The sequence below is a fragment of the Emys orbicularis genome, chromosome 5, assembly GCF_028017835.1.
Source record: "Emys orbicularis isolate rEmyOrb1 chromosome 5, rEmyOrb1.hap1, whole genome shotgun sequence".
Classification (NCBI taxonomy): Eukaryota; Metazoa; Chordata; order Testudines; family Emydidae; genus Emys; species Emys orbicularis.
The window spans coordinates 119,844,658-119,866,239 of NC_088687.1; the positions used below are offsets into that span (position 1 = coordinate 119,844,658).

Here is a 21,582-nt window from a genome sequence, read left to right on the forward strand (position 1 = left end):
ACCAGCCAGACTAGGAGGACTTCGGTCTTACCCCACTGGCTAACCGCAAGTCTCACAAGCAATCTCCTTAGGCACTCCAGTTTCCCAGTATTACCACCAGTGCCACTCGTTATGGGGACAAATGGTTATGAAAACCAATACCCCAGTAAAAGAAAAAGGTTCTCCTGATCCCAAAGGACCAAGCCCCAGACCCAGGTCAATATACAAATCAGATCTTACCCACAAATCACGCTGTTGCCAATCCTTTAGAATCTAAAATCTAAAGGTTTATTCATAAAAGGAAAAAAGATAGAGATGAGAGTTAGAATTGGTTAAATGGAATCAATTACATACAGTAATGGCAAAGTTCTTGGTTCAGGCTTGCAGCAGCGATAGAATAAACTGCAGGTTCAAATCAAGTCTCTGGAATACATCCCCCGCTGGGATGGGTCCTCAGTCCTTTGTTCAAAGCTTCAGCTTGTAGCAAAGTTCCTCCAGAGGTATGAAGCAGGATTGAAGAACAAATGGAGATGAGGCATCAGCCTTATATAGTCTTTTTCAGGTGTAAGAACACCCCTTTGTTCTTACTGTGGACAATTACAGCAAAATGGAGCCTGGAGTCACATGGGCCAGTCCCTGCATACTTTGCTGAGTCTGAAGGCATATTTGCCTTCTCTCAATGGGTCCATTGTGTAGCTGATGGTCCTTAATGGGCCATCAAGCAGGCTAGGCAGAGCTAACACCAGCTTGTCTGGGATGTCACCCAGAAGCATAGCATAAGTTTGCCATACAGACAGTATAGAGCCAATATTCATAACTTCAACTACAAAACTGATACACCCATATAGACAGCATAATCATAACCAGTAAACCATAACCTTGTCTTAGACACCCCATTTGACCCCCTTTATACAAGATTTGGATGCCACTACAGGACCTTGGTTGCAACAATGATGTATATGGTCCCAGTTTATATCAATAACGTCACAGGGAGTTCAGGAGCAATTAAGGTTGTATAATCTTTTCTGCAGACTCCAACTGGAAGGGGGTAAGAGGGTACTGGAGCAGCTAAGGCCAGGTAGTGTCCCTACAAAATAGAGCCATGCTGCAGGGGGCTAGAGCCACTTTATAGGCACAGGTCTTCCTCATGGTTAGCGTTGGCCTGCAATAAATCCCTGGAAGTTTGGGGTCGGGCACTGAGCCTGTTCCATTGGGGACAGACCCCAGTGGAAAGGAACACTGCATGGGGCTCCTAGCTAAGAGTTACTCCCTCTGAACCCATGCCTGTCTTGCTCTTTTGTGGGACAGGATAATCTGGCCCTCGCTTCCCAAACTATTAAATTTCAGAGAAGCAGAATCATCTAGTGGTTAGAAAACAGTCCAGGATAAGCAGCTGTGGAGAACTGGTTCTGGCTCTGCCTCGACTTGCTGTATGTCTTTGGGAAAACCACTTAAGCATCTAGTGTCTCAGTATTAGTTTTATAACATGGAATAATAATACTATAGATTACCTGTTTCACAAGGATAATGTGGTATAATTAGCTCTTATCCATCCAGCACTGTACCAAGTATAAATTGCTACATAAGGCCTACAATTATTATTGGCTTTTTAGTAATTCTCTCTGCTTTTAGTCCATTTGTTGTTTTGATGCTATTATCATAGCCTAGCATATGGATGAATTATATTCAATAAAGAATCTACATTACAAGAATGTCAAGATTTTAGAGCAAGGCAGTCTTGTCAGGAAATGGCAACATTAAAGCTGGAGATACTTTAATTATATCTCCTTTTTCATGTGCATTATGATGCAGTCTTTTTAGTTACACGATCATATACTCTCATCCAAATAATACAACAGAAGATCATACAGTTTATCTATATCCTAAGAAACATATGGACAGCATCTTGTAATTTTAAAAATTCTTGTATACTTAAGCTATTTGAGTTTCATAATGATAAATTTGAGCTCTGTGAGTCTATCTTAACAAAGAGAAGGCTAAGGGGACAACTTGATTACAATCTATAAGTATATACATGGGGAGCAAATATTTAATAATATCTGTTATTGGACCAACTTCTGTTGATGAGAGAAACAGGTTTTTGAGCTTACACAGAGCTCTTCTTCAGGCCTGTAGCTGGAAGGTGGTTATAGCCAGGTGGACCTGGACTGGCTCATTCTCTTCAGCAGAGCCTGTCACAGGTAAACTGGGTAGCTACATCTCCTTAAAGGACCAGCCCTGTGACACACATGTATTTTAATAATTTTGTCAGTCTCCATGTTCTGTACATTTTCTTTTCAATTATTAGCCCCAGCCTTCCTAAGATGCAGAGTGGAGGATAAGGCAGTTAAGTATGAAGCTAATTTACTTGAAAAATTTGATGTCCTATGTATGCCAGCAAAGTACATTTATTGCTCTATGTTCTAGTTATTCTGTGGCATATGTTGCATAGGTATTGTTCACTGTGTTCCGCCTACCCCTGGAATCTGACCCTCTGTCTTGTATCTTGTATAGTTATTTCCACTTTGTAAACTGAGGGTAAAATGCTGTTATTCTGATCTGGTAGGGTGTAATACCCACTTTGTACAGTTATAAATGAGCACACAAGTTGCAAGGCAGTGAATAATCAGACCCTGCTTGTCTGGCATGTATGTATTAGTAAACATATTACTGTTGTTTATTATTTGTATTACCATAGCACCTAGGAGCCCCAGTCATGGACCAGGATCCCACTACACTAGGTGCTGTACAAACACAGAACAAAAAAGAACAGGAGTACTTGTGGCACCTTAGGTAGTCTCTGGAACAGCCGGATTTCTGGAGACACGAGAAGCAAAAGGTTCATACATGTGGTATAACGAACGGATGACACACGCACGGAGGCAGTGCAGCCTTTCCATCGATTCTGGCCGTAAACGGAGAGGCAGGTACGCATCCAGAGTGTAGTGCAGTAATGGCAAAGTTCTTGGTTCAGGCTTGCAGCAGCGATAGAATAAACTGCAGGTTCAAATCAAGTCTCTGGAATACATCCCCCACTGGGATGGGTCCTCAGTCCTTTGTTCAAAGCTTCAGCTTGTAGCAAAGTTCCTCCAGAGGTATGAAGCAGGATTGAAGACCAAATTTGTTAGTCTCTAAGGTGCCACAAGTACTCCTGTTCTTTTTGCGGATACAGACTAACACGGCTGCTACTCTGAAACAGAACAAAAAGGTGATCTCTGCCCAAAACAGCTTATAATCTAAGTGGTAGCCCGAACAATTGTACACTTGTATTATTTGAGTATGTAGTGATATAATTAAAAACTTAATTGTAATACATACAAACAAGGGGGCAGGGTTAAGGCTTGATATGCAACATGATTATTCTATTTCCTGATTTTTGTGCACTAAACTGAATAACTTTATCCATCTCTTAATTTAGTATTTCCTAGGATCCTCTTCCCCCCACCTGCTCCCTCCTCCCACCCCCATGCTTCCCTCCCTTGTCTTCTGAAAACCTTTAGAGCGCTGTAGAAGATGAGGTGAGGAGCCCTTGTCTCACCCTTGCACATCCATTCAGCATGCGTCTGAATTAGCCTGACATATATGCAGTGTGGCCTTCCTTCACTGCACACTTTAGGATCTTAGCAAGACATGTCAATGCAATGACTAACCTAATTGCCTTCTATGATGAGATAACTGGCTCTGTGGATGAGGGGAAAGCAGTGGATGTGTTATTCCTTGACTTTAGCAAAGCTTTTGATACGGTCTCCCACAGTATTCTTGCCAGCAAGTTAAAGTAGTATGGGCTGGATGAATGGACTATAAGGTGGATAGAAAGCTGGCTAGATCGTCGGGCTCAACGGGTAGTGATCAATGGCTCCATGTCTAGTTGGCAGCCGGTATCAAGCGGAGTGCCACAAGGGTCGGTCCTGGGGCTGGTTGTGTTCAATATCTTCATTAATGATCTGGAGGATGGCATGGACTGCACCCTCAGCAAGTTTGCAGATCACACTAAACTGGGAAGAGTGGTAGATACGCTGGAGGGTAGGGATAGCATACAGAGGGACCTAGACAAATTAGAGGATTGGGCCAAAAGAAATCTGATGAGGTTCAACAAGGACAAGTGCAGAGTCCTGCACTTAGGACGGAAGAATCCCATGCACTGCTACAGACTAGGGACCGAATGGCTAGGTAGCAGTTCTGCAGAAAAGGACCTTGGGGTTACAGTGGACGAGGAGCTGGATATGAGTCGACAGTGTGCCCTTGTTGCCATGAAGGCTAACAGCATTTTGGGCTGTTTAAGTAGGGGCATTGCCAGCAGATCGAGGTACATGATCATTTCCCTCTATTCGACATTGGTGAGGCCTCATCTGGAGTACTGTGTCCAGTTTTGGGCCCCACACTACAAGAAGGATGTGGAAAAATTGGAAAGAGTCCAGCAGAGGGGGTCTTAGTGTCCACCCTTCCGCCTCTTCCTATCCCTGTTCTAACTCTTGCTGCAGGCTCTCTCAGCTGGCTGCTGCAGCCTGATCAGTCTTCTTCCAGAGGGGATCTAATAAATTAAAAGTGAAAAGGCCTCCAGCCTGCCAGACCTATTAGCACAACACTGAAACTGTTAAAGAGCCATTCAAGTGGTAATGAAGCCATTTAACAGACATTTGCCAACCCCCAGGTATAAACTGTCAGTTTCTGAATTTCCTGACACAAACAGTTGTGTATTACTGTAATATTGACACACAACATGTTAGTCTACAGGACCTTAGTTTAAAATTTGCTTTAAAAATAGTTCATTAGCGTGTTGCTGAAGATTATAAAATCACATCTCTAAAAAAATCCTTGCATAGATTTTTAGATGCACAATCTGAGTATTCATCTTTAGCCTTAAATGCTTGGATCTTCAGACATATAGTTTTTTAAAATAAATCCTTCAAAAGACCACCCTTATCTAAAATACACATTTTAATTTTAATTACTATAGTACAAAAAGCTTGCTTCCAAAGTCTTCCTGTCCTTTCTGTCCATCCCTTTCTCCCTTCACCCCACTGTTGAAGAGAGCCCATTTAAGGGACAACACCCCTTTCCTTCCAGATAGCTGGACAAACCAGTTTCCCTTTCTTTACTCCTAACTATTTGATTAACTAGTTTTAAGAGAAACCTCCAGCAAAATCAGTACCTTAATAACATATAAAATCCTTTGTTATGCCTAAAATCTTTGGAAACGTATTTTTTAAAGTTGGTGAAATTTCATAAACATGTCTATTGTTATGGAGATCACACAAAGTAAATTAGTGTTCCCTTTTTCTAAAAGCAATGGACATTTTTATGAACAAACTAAACCTCTGTGACTGATTAAATTAAAATAATGTCTTTGTTTCAGTGAGTTAAATAGATAGTAATCTGGAATGATTACTTTATGAATGCTTAAGAGTACATTTAAAATATAAAATCAGTTTAGAAATACTGATTAAGAAAATGTAAAAGAGAGAAGTGCTGCTTCAAGTATTTAATGTTGTATTCAGAAGGACAGATGACTTGCTCTACAAAGTTTTTGCAAATAAATCTCTGACAAACTTTGGGGTATATCAAAAAACCGGTGACTGACATTTTTTATTTCCAAGTTTAGTGCTTTTAATTAGGTACCTTCTGCATGTCCAGTCTTCACCATCTGGCATGCAGTGGAAAACATGCTCCATTTTCTTTCAGAAAGAATTACAGAAGAGTGTTTTTTTCAAATGTCATTTGCTTCATTTGGGTTCAGGGATTTGGCTGGAAGGGGGTGAGCAGGGAGGGGGAGGGAAGAGAGGTGGGAAACAGTGGGGAGAGGGTGGGACCTGGATGGAGTGGGGGCAGAAACCGGGGAGGAGCAGGGGTGGCATATGGGCGAGGCCACAGGCAGAATAGGTGGGCTGGGGAGCTAGCTTCCCCAAGCGGCAGCTTCACCCACTGCCTATGACAGCAGGTAAGAGCGGGTCGGCTCCCGCACACCCAGTGTGCACTGCAGTCTCCTTAGGCAGCGGCCGTATTCACAGAGCCGAATGCGCTGGTGCCGCAGTTTCTGCATTAGGGAGAGGGTACAGGGGTCTCTGTGGGGAACTATGACTCTCCGCCACCGTGAGGCTCGGTATCCTTTGCTGCCTCCTCCCTCTCCCCGCCCCCGGGCTGCGAGCCCGGGCTGCCGCCGGGCATAGGGGCACCAGTTTAATAATACTGCGTAGGGCCCCATCAATCCTAAGGATGGCCCTGCCTCTGAGGTTAGGACAAGAAGTAATGGGCTTAAATTGTAGCAAGGGCGGTTTAGGTTGGACATTAGGAAAAACTTCCTGTCAGGGTTAAGCACTGGGAGGTGCTTAGGGAGGTTGTGGAATCTCCATCATTGGAGGTTTTTAAGAGCAGATTAGACAAACACCTGTCAGGGATTGTCTAGATAATACTTAGTCCTGCCATTAGTGCAGAAGACTGGACTAGATGACCTCTCGAGGTCCCTTCCAGTCCTATGATTCTATGATAGACATTGGATTGGTTCTCACTATCACAGCCCTGTAAACTAATAAACTCAATTGCAAATGAAGGGCCAGGTTCACCAGTACAATTCGCTGCTTTGCATTACACCAGCAATGCAAAGTAACTGTAATCCCAGTTTAACTGGCTGGTGCTCTCTGGCTGCTTTGTGTTGCTCTAGGGTACCAGTGAATCTGCCCTTAGCAACTAAAATCAAATAAAAACAATTTAAGGTTGTGCCTAAAAATATTTCTGTCCTGCAGTGATGCCCGGAGGAGAAAAACTATGAAAAAAATTATTTATTTTTAAGATTTAGTTTAATTTATTTGGGGACCACAAACAGTATTATGCCTTAATCATAATCATATATTTTTGTATGGTGTCACTGCAAGGCAGAATTAAGATTGTTAAGGTGCCTGAACTGTGCACTTCTTTCCACATTTGGATTTCTTTTGAGTGCAACCTTGACTGAATTACCTGGGTTTATAATGCTTGGTTTGGGAAAATTACAGCATCCCTGAAATGTTTTTTATGCTTCAATTACTAATGCATATTCTCAACCTTAACTCCATTTTAATGGAGTTCCCCACCTTTCCCAGGAAATAAATGAAGAGAAACCAGGAATCTGGTGGGTTCCTCAGCTGGTGGGACTTAAAACTAAACATTATTTGGGGTTAACACAAAGAATATGGAATACAAATGAGTCAGAATAACTTTAACTCTTTACCCTAATGTGCAATAATATGTGTATTAAAATCTAAAATCAGATATTAACTAATTTGCAAAGTGTTTAGTTTTGTTTCTGTGATTTTGCTCAACATCTGATTTATCTTCCAGTCTGAAAAATGCCAAAACATTAAGCCAATTCCCCATTGCTAATGTTTTGTTTAGTTTGGTTTCTATGAGTTTGCTCAAGACATGATTTATCATCCAGTCTGAAAATATTCAAAAAGTGAAACCAATTCACTGTTGCTAAAGGCATTATGCTTTATTTTAATTCAGAGAAAGCTGATTATAATGCATTAAAACTTTTCTTCAAGCAAGCAGAACATAGTTCTGTAATTAGAATTATTTTTTCTATAAAAGCTTTAAGCTACCATTTCCTTTTTTGTGTGATTTTTGAATCCAGACAAAGCAATCAGCTACAAGCCATTTACGCTTTCATTTCTCTGTAGATTAAAATGTGGTTTTACAATCCCTCAGTAATGTGCAGTCAGTATTAGCACAAGCCTGTAATTCATACATTAAGGTATTCCCCAGCTACCTGGTAAACATAAAAGTCAAAACCAGCCTCTGATTTACTTCAGAATCAATCAGCATTTTTTGGTATGTCATTTGCTGTTGAGCAGATAAGAAGCTTACTGAAGTAAAATTACAGTGCTAACTCAAAAAAGCTAATCTCCACTTGGCTGATTTGCCAGGTGCCCTTCCCCCCTCTCCCAAACCTGCATAACTATTCTCAAAGATTCGTTTTTCAGGTGACTGGTATTTCATTTCCTGTCAACTCCAATTTTTACAACAATAAATCAAAATCATTAGTATCATGAAATGTCAAATGGAAAGGAGTTAAAAGGGAATACTTCATTTGCTTTAAAGAGGATATTTGGTTTGTAGAAGGGAAAGTGTCAAGGGAAGAAAGACATTTTCACCCTCAAAAGAAAATCCATCAGAGCTTAGGAGTTGCTACATAGAGTTCTATTCAGAACTTTGGCAGATAAGTTGGTCTCATAATACTTCAGCTACTTGGTACGGTTGGAGGAACTCCTACTCCTTGCTCCTTAACACAAAGGTAGGTAACTTAAGCAGCTGCTGATGGGGAGTGGTATGGGTTGCCAGGGCAAGAGGCCTTCTACTGGTAGGAGTGCCCAGATCTTCCTGCATGTGATAGGTACACATATCTCATCCATGCTGACCTCATACGTTCTGCTCTAAAAAGTCTCAGGCAGTGCTGTCGTACTGCACAAGGTCAGAGCAACTGTTACCAGAACCAGGGCCGGCTCTGGCTTTCTGGCCGCCCGCGGCGCAGCTGGAGCCAGGGTGCAGGGGGACTCCCTGCCCTGCAGATGTGCCCCGGGAGGGAAGGACGCGTGCTTGCTCCCATCCTCCACGCCGCTGCCCCCTACAGGGCGGCCGGAGCGGAACAACAACAACAACAAAAAAGCGGTCGTGCTGCCCTAGGATTGGGCGGAATGCCGCCTCCTACAAGCTGCCGCTCCCAGCACCAGCTTGCTCAGCTGGTGCCTGGAGCCGGCCCTGACCAGAACCCTATCACTCAGGCCCTGAGAGAGGTGTCAAATACTCAGGTCTCAGTCAAGTAGAGTGACTATGCAGAAAAATGTCTATAGTCATGGCTAATGCTGTTTCAGCCAACCAGGACGAATGCAGTCTACCCTAGTGGTTGGTGTGGGCATCAGGCCAAGTGGGTCAGAGTCAGTAGTCAGAAGCTGGACTCAAGAGTCAAACTGGAGGTCAGGAACTGGAGCAAGCAGGATAGCTGGCTAGGCAGGAGAAGGAGGAACAAGGTAACACAGGAGCAGGCACAGTGGTGAGCAGGAGCATTGAGAAGCCAGCAAGCTGCTGATGCTGCTGGCTTAAGAACCAGCCTGCTGGCCCCTGCAGCCAACCAGGCAGCATGGCCAATTAGTCAGCCTGTTGTAGGCCAGTTGTACTGAGGAGGATATTAGCTCTGCTCCAGGCCTGATTCCTGATAGTACCCCCCCAACACACACCTTTCCCTGAGAAGTATGTCTAGGGGCCTCAGGATCAGGTAAGCATGGTGAAAAGAACACATGGGTGTGTTCTGTAAGTTCCCATGGATGTTGGTCAGGGCCAGTCCCATTCAAGTCAATTAGATATTGTAGTTTTCCTTGGACCCTACCAGCCAGGTGTTGGCTGGTAGGACCAGTCAGCATACAGTTTGTAGGTTAACTTGGTGTCTTCTAACCACCTCTGGAGTTCTTGGTGCACCTGCTGGATGTGGGCCATGAGTTCAGTAACAGCAGGCATCTCTGGATGAGCACAAAGATGGAAACCATAGTTAGCAAAGAAGAGAGTCTGCTTGGTGGAGGCGTGTGGGCATTGTTTTAAGCAAACTCAGCATGAAGGATCAGGTACAGCCAATCATCTTGATGGTAATTTAGGAAGCAACGTAGGTACTGTTCAAGGACCACACTGACCCACTCTGCTTGCCCATTGGTGCTGGGATGATAGGCTCTTGAGTTCAGGATCTCGATACTCAAATGGTGCAGAACTGGGATCCTCAGTCAGATACCATATTTGTAGGCAAGCCATGGAGGTGAAAGATGTTGCTCACAACTAGGCAGAGGAAAGCACTCAATGTAGAACAAAATGTGCCATCTTGGTTAAGTAGTCAACCACCACTAGAACAGTAGTGTGGCCCTGCGAGGGTGGTAATTCCATGATAAAGTCCATGAAAATGATGAACCAAGGCTGAACTGGATTGGGTATGAGCTGGAGGAGACCCAGCAGTCTTGACCAGGGGGTCTCGGTCACAGGCGCAAAGCTCACAGGAATCTACATAGGATGCAACAGAGGTGCTTATGACAGGCCACCAAAAGTTCCTGGAAACCAGGTCATGGGTCTTGGAATGGCTGAAGTGGCCTGAGGAGTGTCATGGCAGAATTGTAGGACTTGAAGCCGAGTGGCCCTTTCAGGAACATAGATGTGTCCCTCATGGTATAGGATCCTGTCCTGGAAGGTGAAGAATGTAGAGGACTGGTCTTGATGATGGTCTAAGGCTTGATAGGTTTGGATGACAAGGGGATCACTAGGTAACTGAAAGCAGATGGAGGTTGTGGTGCAGAAATGATGTTTGAGAGCTTGAGAATTGTGGACATAATCTCCTCACCAGGTTTGTAGTATTCACACTTTCATGACAATACATCTGCCTTCCTGTTCCTAGTCCCTGGCCAGTAGGTGACCACAAACTCAAATCATGCAAAGAAGAGGGAACAGTGTGCCTGCGGCTGGTTCAAGTACCTGGCCATTTTTAGGTATTGCAAGTTTATATGTTATGTCAGAACTTGGACTGGGAACCTAGCACCCTCCAGAAGAGGGGACCATTCTTCAAAGACTGCTTTGATGGCCAGCAGTTCCTTGTCCAGGATGTCATAATTCATCTCAGCAGGAGTGAGTTTTCACAAATAAAAGGTGCACAAGTGAAGATGATCAGCAGGAGCAGCGGGTTGGAAAAGTACTGCCCCACCACAAAATTTGAAACATCTACCTCCACTGTAAACAGTGTGGCAGGGTCTGGGTGGATCAAGATGGGAGCTTTCATGAATTTCTATTTCAAATTATCAAAGGCAGCCTGTGCTTCTGGCTCTCTTTTGCTGAAAATCTGTGAGAGGACTGGCCAAAGCAGAGAATCTTGGGATAAATTGTCTATTAAAAATTAGTGAAAACCAAGAAGCCCAGGATTCCACAAACATCCTTTCGTGCCATGCAATCCATAATGGCCTTCACCTTGAAGGTGTCCATTTCCAGTCCTTGGGGTGAGATAATACATCCAAGAAATTCAAAGGTGTCCTGGTCAAACTGACATTTCTCCAGCTTGGCATATAGATGATTCTGGTGTAATCTTTCAAAAATGCTACGCACATGCCCAGTCATGAAGAGCTGCTGTCTTTGGTGAAAATCGGAATGTCATCAAGGTAGACAATGACAAAGTAGTCCAGCATAATTCAGAAAATATCATTCGTAAAGGGTTGAAAGGTCGCTGGAGTGTTGTATAGGCTGAACGGCATGACTAGATATTCATAGTGGCCATATTGAGTATGAAAGATAATCTTCCATTCATCTCCCTCATGCATGTGCACCAGGTTATAGGCCCAACGCAGATCTAACTTTGTGAAAATACAGGCTGCATGTAGCTGGTCTAAGAGCTCATTGATAAGGGGGAGCAGGGAGCAGTTTCATATGGTCATCTTACTCAGGGAGCAATAGTCAATACACAAAGAGCTTCTTTCCTCTTGACAAATAAGATTGGAGCTCTCGCCAGGGACATGGATGGGTGGATGAACTCCCCCTGCAAGTACATGTGAGGAGCCCAAAGTTTAGATTCGGAGAGGGTATATATCTGACTGAATGGAATCTCAGCTTTGGGCTGGTGATCGATCGGGCAGTCATAAGTCCAATGCAGGGGCAGAATGTCTGCCTTCTCATTGTCCAAAATATTGGCGAAGTCATAGTATTTACGGAGGATCTTGGCGACAACAGGCAGAACTGCAGAGGGTGCTGAGAGTCCTGGCAGTCTTGTTGCATGAGGGTTGAGATCTCCCAGTGGATAACTGTTGGGATACCCTCTGAGATCTTTTCCACTATATCCAGAACACCTCATCCAGTTCTGGGAGAACATTTTATCCAATTCTCTGGAATCCAAAATCTCAGTTCAACTCTGGACTAGCCACTGAGGTTTCTTTATCGTCATATCATAAAGCTACACCTGAGATGATCGAGCTCAAGTGTAGGAGGGTTGGGTTAGGGTGCACCACAACTCCAAAGTACATAATTATAAATCAGATTATATACATACTATAAAACAGACTAATGCATGTGCATTACATTCTACATTTTATCACATGCTTTATGATTGGCTTACTAATTTTGTAAACCAATCCCTGTACAGATCATAAACTTTCCATGAACTACAAAGTGTGCTAGTAAGCAAAGCAAAGCTGCAAATTTATCACACATTATTCTTGTTACTATTTCTTTATCTAAAAGCTACATATTATTTACAAGGCCTCTTGTGAATTCATGCTTTGTACATTGTTCACCTCTGTTTCCTTACTTCTGTCTTATTTCATTGTTCATGCAAGGCCTACCCTGATGTGAACTGCAGAGCATACTGGTCTGTTTCTTGGATCCTGAGAGGCAGGATAGCTGGTAATGCCAGGAATTAAAGTATAGTGTCTACTTCCGCCAGTGAATGTAGAGTGGTGATAAACCAGAGAATACCTGGTTGAGAGCATGAAGGGCCCGAATTAATCCAAATTGAAGGGCTTCCTGGTGCCCCTGAAGGGTGATAACCATTATTGGCAAGGTCTGGTGGGTTACTTGTCCCATGGAGAGACAACACCCATCAATAGTCTCAACCAGACCTACAGAGTTCTTGCGTATGGTGAGAACTGCATGGGTCTTAGCAAAGTTTAAGTCCATAATGTTACCTGAGATCCCTGAGTTGCATCAGAAACTGACTTGGGGTCCGGCTGTGTCAACTATGGTCCATGGGTGCTGGGAGCTACCAGAGGGGGAGAAAACCAGCTCGGCCTGGACCCACTCCCAAGGGCTGAGGACCTAGCATTTCCCAGCTCTGGTTCCGCCCAAGTCTTCACTGTACACATCAAGGCAAGATGGCTAGGTTCCCCACAATATAAGCAGAAGCCTAACTCCTGGTGTCGGTGCTTCTCCAAGTTGGAGAGGTGTGGATGAACCTGGCTTGCTTGCAATAGCTCTGATGCCAGGGCAGACCTGCACATTTGGGTTGTCATGGGCAGGATGAATGGCAGCCTAGAGAAAATCAAGGTATGCTCATAACGCCGATTCTCTCAATCAGATTGTTCAAACTGGACAGAGGCTCCACCTGCTCAAGCTCATCCTTTATATCCTCATTTAACCCCAGGCGGAAATGTTGGTATTGTGCCACCTCATTCCACCCCAGTGTCGGAAGCCAAACAACAAAACTCAGCAACGTACTTGCCAATGGGTCAGCCTCCGTGCCATAAGGCCTGAAGGGTTGCGTCAGTAGTCTGCACATGGTTGGGGGTCATCAAAGATGGTGGACATGGCTTAAATGAATTCCTCTAATTGTTGCAAGATGGGGCTGGACTGTTCCAGGAAAGGAACGGGGAACTCCAGGCCAAGGCCTCCCCAGTCAACAAACTTAAGATGAGTCCCACATAGGCCTGGTCCATGGAGAATGATTGAGGGCATAGTAGGAACAGGAGCCAACATTGGTTCAGGAACCGCTGAAACTTGTCCCAGTCTCCATCAAATTTGTTGGGCTGTGAAATCTTTGGCTCTGGGAAGGGTGGAGTGGGAGGAGCAGCAGAACAACCTGTGCCTGCAGGTCTGCATTCTGTGTTATTCACACCTGAAGGTTCTGAATGGTGTACACCAGTCCTGCGGGGGCCTTAGTAGGGTCCATGCTAGCACCGAGGACCCCGGCCCTAATTTTAAGGGCTTCTCAATCTGCCAGCCAATCGGGATGAGGGAGGTCTAGCCTAATCCTAATTGGAGTAGGTGTCAGGCCTAGTGGTTGGAGCAGGCATCGGACCCCGAGGACTAGGGTCAGAACCAGAGTCAGTAGTTGGAAGCAGGACCCAAGGGTCAACTGGAGGGCAGAAACTGGATACCACAGCCAAGGATCTAGCTGGAGTCAGTAGTCAGGAGCCAAAGCCAAGGATCAAACCAAAGATCAGGAACTGGAGCGAGCAGAGTATCAGGCAAGGAGGGGTTCAAGGCAGAGGCAGGACAGAGGCAAGGCTGGGTACAAGGCAGGAGCAGGAGGAGCAAGGTAACATAGGAGCAGGCACAGTGGTGGGCATGAGCATTGCGAAGCCAGAGAGCGGCTGGTGCTGCTAGCTTAAGAGCCAGCATGCTGACCCCTGCAGCCAATCAGGGGGTGTGGCCAATCAGGCAGCCTGCTGAAGGCCAGCTATCCCAATGAGGCTGCCTGGTGATTAGCTCTGCTGCGGGCCCTGATTCCTGACATGATGATACTATGACACAGCATGTTGGCAGATGTTATATATGAAACACCAAACACACATCCACGATTTTCCAGCATCTCTGTGCAATATGACTCAGTGCCTCTGCACACACCCTTGAGGTGAGACACAGTGCCAGTGAGAATGGCTGCTCTCTGTATCCCGTGATTCTATCTGCAGTGTCTGTTCCACTCCCAGCATGTCCACAGGTTCACACATTTAAGGTGAGCTGACAAGTCTTCCTCAGGGCTGTGGGCCCATTCAGACCTCAGCTACAGTGGCATAAGTCTAGAGTAATTCTGTTACATCAATGTAGGTGAGATGAGAATCTGTCCTCTGTTGAGGATGAGTTGTGTGAGGGGACCTTACTCAGATCTTCAAGAGCTAGGTTGTGTATAGCCTGTTACACTACCTCTAAGGCTGGAATAACAGCCTGCTCTGCTGTCCGTGTTAAGCTCTCTACTTCCAGTCATGACAGATGCAGAGAGACGCAAGAATTGAAATGTTAACCAAACTTTTGAATCTGGAAGGTAAGGTTTGTAGATTGTTTTTTATTTATTTATTTATTTTATGTGGACTGGTTTCAGTCAGCTTGAATTCAGTGGATGGAGTGGCATTCACTGAGACTATTCAGAGAGCAAGATTACTTAGTATGAGAAAATGGGGCAGAATCGGGCCTTAAATGAGTCTACATTTTGTATTTGTGCAGCACTACCTTCTTCCTTTTTTTTTTCTATTTTCTTTGCTTCCCCTCCTTTCTTTATTATATGTGCACACTCATATATCCACATTTCCTAAGATACACACTAAAGGTTTGGTTGTGGGATAGCTAACCAGTGCCATTTTTTTTATTCACAGAAAACCAGGCTGTGGAAGCAGAGTTGTTCACTAAGGGTGACATCCTGGCTCCATTTAAATCAATGGGATTTTCGCCATTGACTTGGATGGGGCCAAGATTCCATCTTTAGGTTCATATTTGTTTCTCTTTAATATTACTCAGATCCATCTTTCATCTACACAGTCTTTTGGTGGGTATAATTTTTCATCCACAACTCATTCTTTTTCCTGGAAAATGACTTTAAAATGAGTTTAAAATCAAGGCCACGGTATTCCAGCAAATGGTTTTTGGAAGCTAATAACAGCAACATCAAAAATCCAACTTTCTAGTACCCAATGCCTGCATCCTTAGGGAAGTGGCCTCCATGCATCCTCCTTATGGGGGTCAGAGGCCTCTCATAATCCATTCCACCAAGATATAATTTTAGAGACCAAGGGACGTCTCCAGTCCCAAACCAAACTAGATATTACATTTATACATTTAGCCAGGAATTTTTAAATCTGAAACTCCTTGTCTCAGAATAAAAAACGGTAAAAAAATTAAGAATGTCTTGTTCAAGCAGGCACTTACGGACAAAATAACAGGTGGATCACCTTTCTAGTTACATCTGCTTTAAGCTACAACCACTCCATTTAAAAACACAACAGGAAAAAAAGCAATGAGTCTTAACCATCAGCTAAGTATGTAAACATCACTTTTGAGATGGTTTCAGGCACTGTGGGATGCAGCATCTGGAATAAACCTGAACATAAATGACGCCTTTCATTTCTTTTGTTGAGGTGCGCTCTGTGTGTGTGGAGGGAAGTACACACCATGTGCCACCCACTTTATTACTTTGCTTCAAAGATTTGACTTATCAAGAAACAAATATAATGCAAATAAATATGTATTTTTCCCCTGGCATTTGGGAGATGCATAGAAGTGCAACAGAACATCATGCTCTAAAAGAATGGAAAGAGTTTAAATATGTGACAACCCCTAAGCAGTACCTCATTTCACAAAGCATGAGTCTGGGAATAAAGTCAGACTGTATAAAGCTGTTTGATTAAAATAATCTAATACAGACTTTTCTGCCTCATATTTTTGCTACAGATTTTCTAGATGAACCATTCTTTATTTCTGTAACATATTTTTAGGGACTCTTAGAAATTAGAGGACAACATACTGTAGTACTGAAGATGGCCTATAGAGAACATGCACAATTGCACAGCACACAGTATGTGTCAAAGACGTATTACTATGGTTGTTTAGCAGTCAGTGGGTCAGATCCTCAGATGGTGTAAACTGGTGTAGCTCCATCAGAGACAACTCTAAGCAGACTTATTTTATATTAAAAAAATAAATAAGCCATTCATCATTGTACCATTTGGAAGAGAAAAAACAGCATCTTATACAAATACACTGATCAGAAATTAAAACCAGTGAGTTCCTGACAGTGTTTTCTGATGGAAAAAAAAATATAGCAATTGCATGGTAAGTAGAAATCCATGGAAATTACCCTTTGTCCAGGTAATAACCACATTATACGGGTTAGCTGGCTAACCTTTGGATTTACAGGGCTTAAGACAGACTAGAATTTGGCCCTTGGAGTTTTTCACAAGCACTTCTTGAAAAGGGTTAATCAGAAATCAATCAGTGACCATGGAGAATCTAACACTTTATAAAACGTCATTATATATGGAGAACATATGTAATGGTGGGCAGTGTAGTCCCAGTTTTATTTTCTCTGCTGAGTTAATTCAGGGGTATAATACAAGATATGCGGTAGATGTGTCTTAATGGGAGCTGGATATATACGCAGAGGGGGGAATATACCCTACATGATCAATCCTGCACGGTAATACTTGTGGAATTCAATTCTGGACTTCAGAAAGGCAGATTTCAACTGACCCAGAGAAATAGTAGGCAAGGTCTCATGGAAAGAACAATTAGGAAGAAAAGGAGTTGAAGGGGACTGGCAGTTCCTAAAAGATGTAATACTAGAGACTCAACATCAAGCTATTCTGATGCAGAGGAAAGAGAAGGGCCACAGGAGGCCAATGTGGCTGCACAAGGAGCTTTTTGGCTATCAAAAAACCAAAAGGGATACATACAGGAAATGGAAAGAGGGGCATGTCACCAAGGAAATATTCATGGGAATAGTGCGAGCATATAGGTACAAAATCAGGACAGCCAAGGCAAAGAATGAATTACAGCTGGCAAGAAATGTTAGAGACAACAGGAAGGGGTTCTTCAAATGTGTCAGACAAAAAAGAAAGATAAAGGACGGTGTGGGTCTGCTGCTCAGTGGAGAAGGTGAGCTGGTAACAGAAGATGATAGAAAGGCAGAGCTGCTCAATGCCTACTTTGCTTCAGTCTTCTCCCAAAAAATAACGTGACAGACAATTAGCGAAGTTACCACAGACGATAAAGAAGAAGGGATGCAGATCGGGATACATAAAGAACATGTCAGAGATCTTCTGACCAATTTGAATGAATTCAAATCAGCGGGGTTGGATGCAATTCACCCCAAGGTACTGAAAGAATTAGCTGAAGAAAGGTTGGAGCCACTGGCAATAATATTTACAAACTCATGTATGACAGGAGAGGGCCTGGAAGACTGGAGGAGGGCTAACGTAGTGCCCACCTTTAAAAGGGGAAAAAGGAGGAGCCAGGAAACTATAGACCAGTCAGCCTGATTTTGATACCTTTGAAGCTACTAGAGCAATGTATAAAACATTCCGTTTGCGAATACCTGGAGGATGAAGGCGTAATCACTAGCAGCCAGCATGGATTTACCAAGAACAAATCATGCCAAACCAGCTTGATTTCCTTCTTTGACAGAGTAATTGATTTGGTAGCTAGGGGGAATGTGGTGGACATAATATACCTGGATTCAGTGGCGGATTTAGAGTTAGTGGGGCCCTGTGCTCAGCTTCATTTTTGGGGCCCCTCCTTGGGACCCAGCCAAGAAAAAGAACATTCTCTCTTATCTCTCCCCCCCCCCCGTTTTTCATTTTTTTTCTTCATCCTCCTCGTATAAATTATAGGAAGTAAATGAAAGTAAAGTGAGGTACCTTGATTGTTTTGTAGTCTAACTTATTTTTCCACAGACCATTTGAAAATCTCTGAGGGTCTCAGCGGACCACTTAATGATCTTTCCAAATATTGTTTGTACCATTAGCTAACGATTGTAAAGCACTTTGGATAAGAGCGCTTTATTAAAAAAAATTGGAGTGCGGGGTCTGGCCAGGACTTAGGGTGTGGGAGGGGGCTGGGGGTATAGGGTCTGGGAGGAAGTTAGGATGCAGGAGCAGGCCGGGGGTTGGGGTGCAGGGTCTGGCCAGGAGTTAGGTGTGGGAGGGGGCTCAGGGCTGGGGCAGGGGGTTGGGGTGTGGAGCGTTTACCTGGGGCAGCTCCTGTTTGGTGCGAGGGGTGCAGGTGGGGATGTGGGGGGGTGCAGGAGTCAGGGAGGGCAGGGGGCTGGAGGTGTGTGAGAGGGGTGCAGGAGTCAGGGCAGGGGGCTGGGGGGTGGGCTGGGGTCATGGGGGTGCTGCCAGCCCCCTGCCCTGAGCGGCTCATGGCAGGGGGCTGCTGTGTGTGTGTGTGTATGTGTAGGAGGAATGCGGGGCCCTGCCCCTGCTCTGCCCTGCCCCAATTCTGGCCCTGCCCCCCCGCCTATTCCCTGCCTCCTCCCCAGAGCGTGCTGTGGCCCTGCTCCTTGCGCTCCCTCCCAGAGTGACCTGAGCACCGGCAAATAGCTGTTTGGCAGTGGGGGAAGCGCTGGGAGGGGGAGGGAGAAGGGTGGGAATGCGGCACACTCGGGGGAGAAGGCAGGGAGGGAGGAGCTTGGCTGCTGGTGGGGGCGGAGCCTGCAGCAGGAGCCCCAGGAGCCGGCATGACCAAGCTTCTGCCCCTGCAGCTGCCCGGTCCTGGGGGCCCCTGTTGTTGGGGGACCCCTTGCCAGGGCACCCTGTGTTTCACTGTAAATCTGCCTCTGCCTAGACTTCAGCAAGGCTTTTGACACAGTCCCACAAGACATTCCGATAAGCTGGAAATATGTGGGCTTGACAGAACTACCATAATTGGTTAAACAACCGCAAACAGACTAACTATTAATGGAATGATGTTGTATTGGAAGGAGATCTCAAGTGAGGTTCCACAGGGATCTGTTCTGGGAATGGTGTTGTTTAACATCTTTATCAATGACCTATATGTAGGAATAGAGAGCATACTGATCAAGTTTGGAGATGACACAAAGTTGGGAGGGTTGCCAGTACTTTGGAGGATAGAGCTAAAATTCAGAGGGATCTTGATAAATTGGAAAACTGGTCTAAAGACAAAAAAATGAAATTCAACAAAGACAAATGTAAAGTGCTACACTTAGGAAAGACAAACCAAATGCACAAATACAGAATGGGGGAAAACTGGCTTGGAGGCAGCACTGCTGAGAAGGATCTAGGAGTTGTGGTGGATCACAACCTCAACATGAGTCAGCAATGTGATGCTGTTGCAAAAAAAGCAAATGCAACATTAGGTTGCATTAAGAGAGGCATAGCATGCAAGTCACAGGAGGTGATAGTACCACTCTACTCAGTGCTGGTTAGGCCTCAGCTGGAGTAGTGTGTGCAGTTTTGGTCACCAATGTATAGAAAGGATGTAGAGAAACTGGAAAGGATCCAGAGGCGAGCAACAAGGAAGATCAAAGGGGTGGAATGCAAGTCATATGAGCAAAGGCTGAAGGAACAGAGTATGTTTAGTTTGGAAAAGAGGAGATTAAGGGAGATATAGAGCTTTTCAGATACTTGAAAGGCTGCCATAAAAATGGAGAAGAATTGTTCTCTTCTCTTTTTGCCATAGAGGGCAGGAAAAGAGGCAATGGGTTCAAACTGAAGCATAGCAGATTTAGATTAAATCTCAGGAAAACCTTCTGAACTGTAAGAACTGTAAGAAGCATCTTCACTGGAGGTTTACAAAAGGAGACTGGATAGCCATCTGTCTTGGATGTTTTAGACACAGTAAGTACTGCATCTTAGCAGGTGGTTAGACTAGATGACCCTTGTGGTCCCTTCTAACCCTATGATTCATCACCTATGACTGCGTTTATCTAAATACCAAGCATGGTTTTTATAGGCCTTATTTTTATTCCTGCTACTTGCCAGGCCAATTTATGAATTTGGAAGATACATACGGATTTTAAAATACATAAACCCCAAAAGGTTTTCTAAATACTGCCCAGCAATAAATCAGTGTTAAAAGTGATTTTCTATGTTTCTCAAAATCAAAATGCCAGGTGACATCCATCGGCCCAATTCTGCTTTCCTTGTGCATCCAAAAGAGCTGCTGTTGTCAGAGTGAGGTGTGGGTGCACAAGCAACACAGGATTGGGCTAATATTGGTAGTACTGGAGAAAACAATCTGTTGCATTTGAGCAAACTGTAATTCTACCATGGGCAGATCTACCTCTGTTAGATAACTGAAGGGTCTGGCGGCTGTTGTTGTTGTTTGTTAGTTTTTTAAATAGCTTTCCTTGCCAAAAACAACTCATTGAATTGAACTGAATAACCGTTGTTGTTTTTTTTCATTTTCATAATTATTTCTTCCAGGTATTCTTTTCAAGATGAAGAAGACATGTTCATGGTGGTAGATCTGTTACTTGGAGGGGATCTGCGTTACCACCTACAACAGAATGTGCATTTTAACGAAGGAACTGTTAAATTATATATTTGTGAATTGGCACTTTCACTGGACTATTTGCAGAGATATCATATAATTCACAGGTAGGTGAATAGCATTCATTCTATTAGTAAAGAAAGTGTAGACCATGCCACAAGTGAGGACTTCTTTACTTAGCCACACTGGGATTTGTTTATTCCACTTGTAAAGTATGTGTCTCATTTATTACGTTGTTGGTTTTGTGTAACTAAATTTTGCCTGTGGATACATATGCAAAGTTTCTGCTGCATAAATGTAAACAGGAGTTGAGTTTGGCCCTGGTGTGTTTTTTCCCCTCTTCTCAGCCTTGCAATATTGTTGTTTCCACACTCCACTTTGTCATACTCCCTTTGTTTATCCTCTTATCCAAGAGCCGTGATGCATGCTTATTTAATGTTAGACACAATACTCTGAAGGCCACATGTTTTAATTTTTCTTAATTCCCTTACAATTTTTCTGAACACACACATTTGTAAATCAATAGAATAACTGTCAGAAGGGGGGGGGAAAGCAAAGAGCATCACAGTGACTGATGATGGGGAATTAGCTGTCAGTTTTCAGACTGCTAGAAATGTGCATGGAGTAATATAAAAGAAATAGAAAGGAACAGAGTGGAAGAAATTACAGGCTCTGTGTTCTTTCCCTCTCTGTGGCATTTCCTATGCTGCAATGATCTGTTTGTTGGTTGGCCGCCTCTTAAACTAATTAAAGAGTCACGGTACTAGTCAGTGTTAATGATCTCTCTTTGTCAAGCATGCCACACATCAAGTATCTCTCAATATTTCCTGAATGTTTCTAAACCTAATTTGAGCACGGAGGTGGGTTCCCTTGTGATGGAAATAATAGCAAACTGTGGAAGAAAAA

At 43.9% G+C, this 21,582-nt stretch overlaps 1 protein-coding gene across 2 annotated transcripts in view; it reads left to right on the forward strand.

Annotated features, from left to right (window-relative positions):
* The window catches only part of STK32B (serine/threonine kinase 32B), a 272,197-nt gene that overhangs the window by 136,951 nt on the left and 113,664 nt on the right, over positions 1 to 21,582 (forward strand). For both annotated transcript variants that reach the window (XM_065405246.1, XM_065405247.1), the window contains one exon: positions 20,610 to 20,783. In XM_065405246.1, the coding sequence (XP_065261318.1) occupies positions 20,610 to 20,783 (174 nt within the window). The remainder of the gene's footprint in view (positions 1 to 20,609; positions 20,784 to 21,582) is intronic.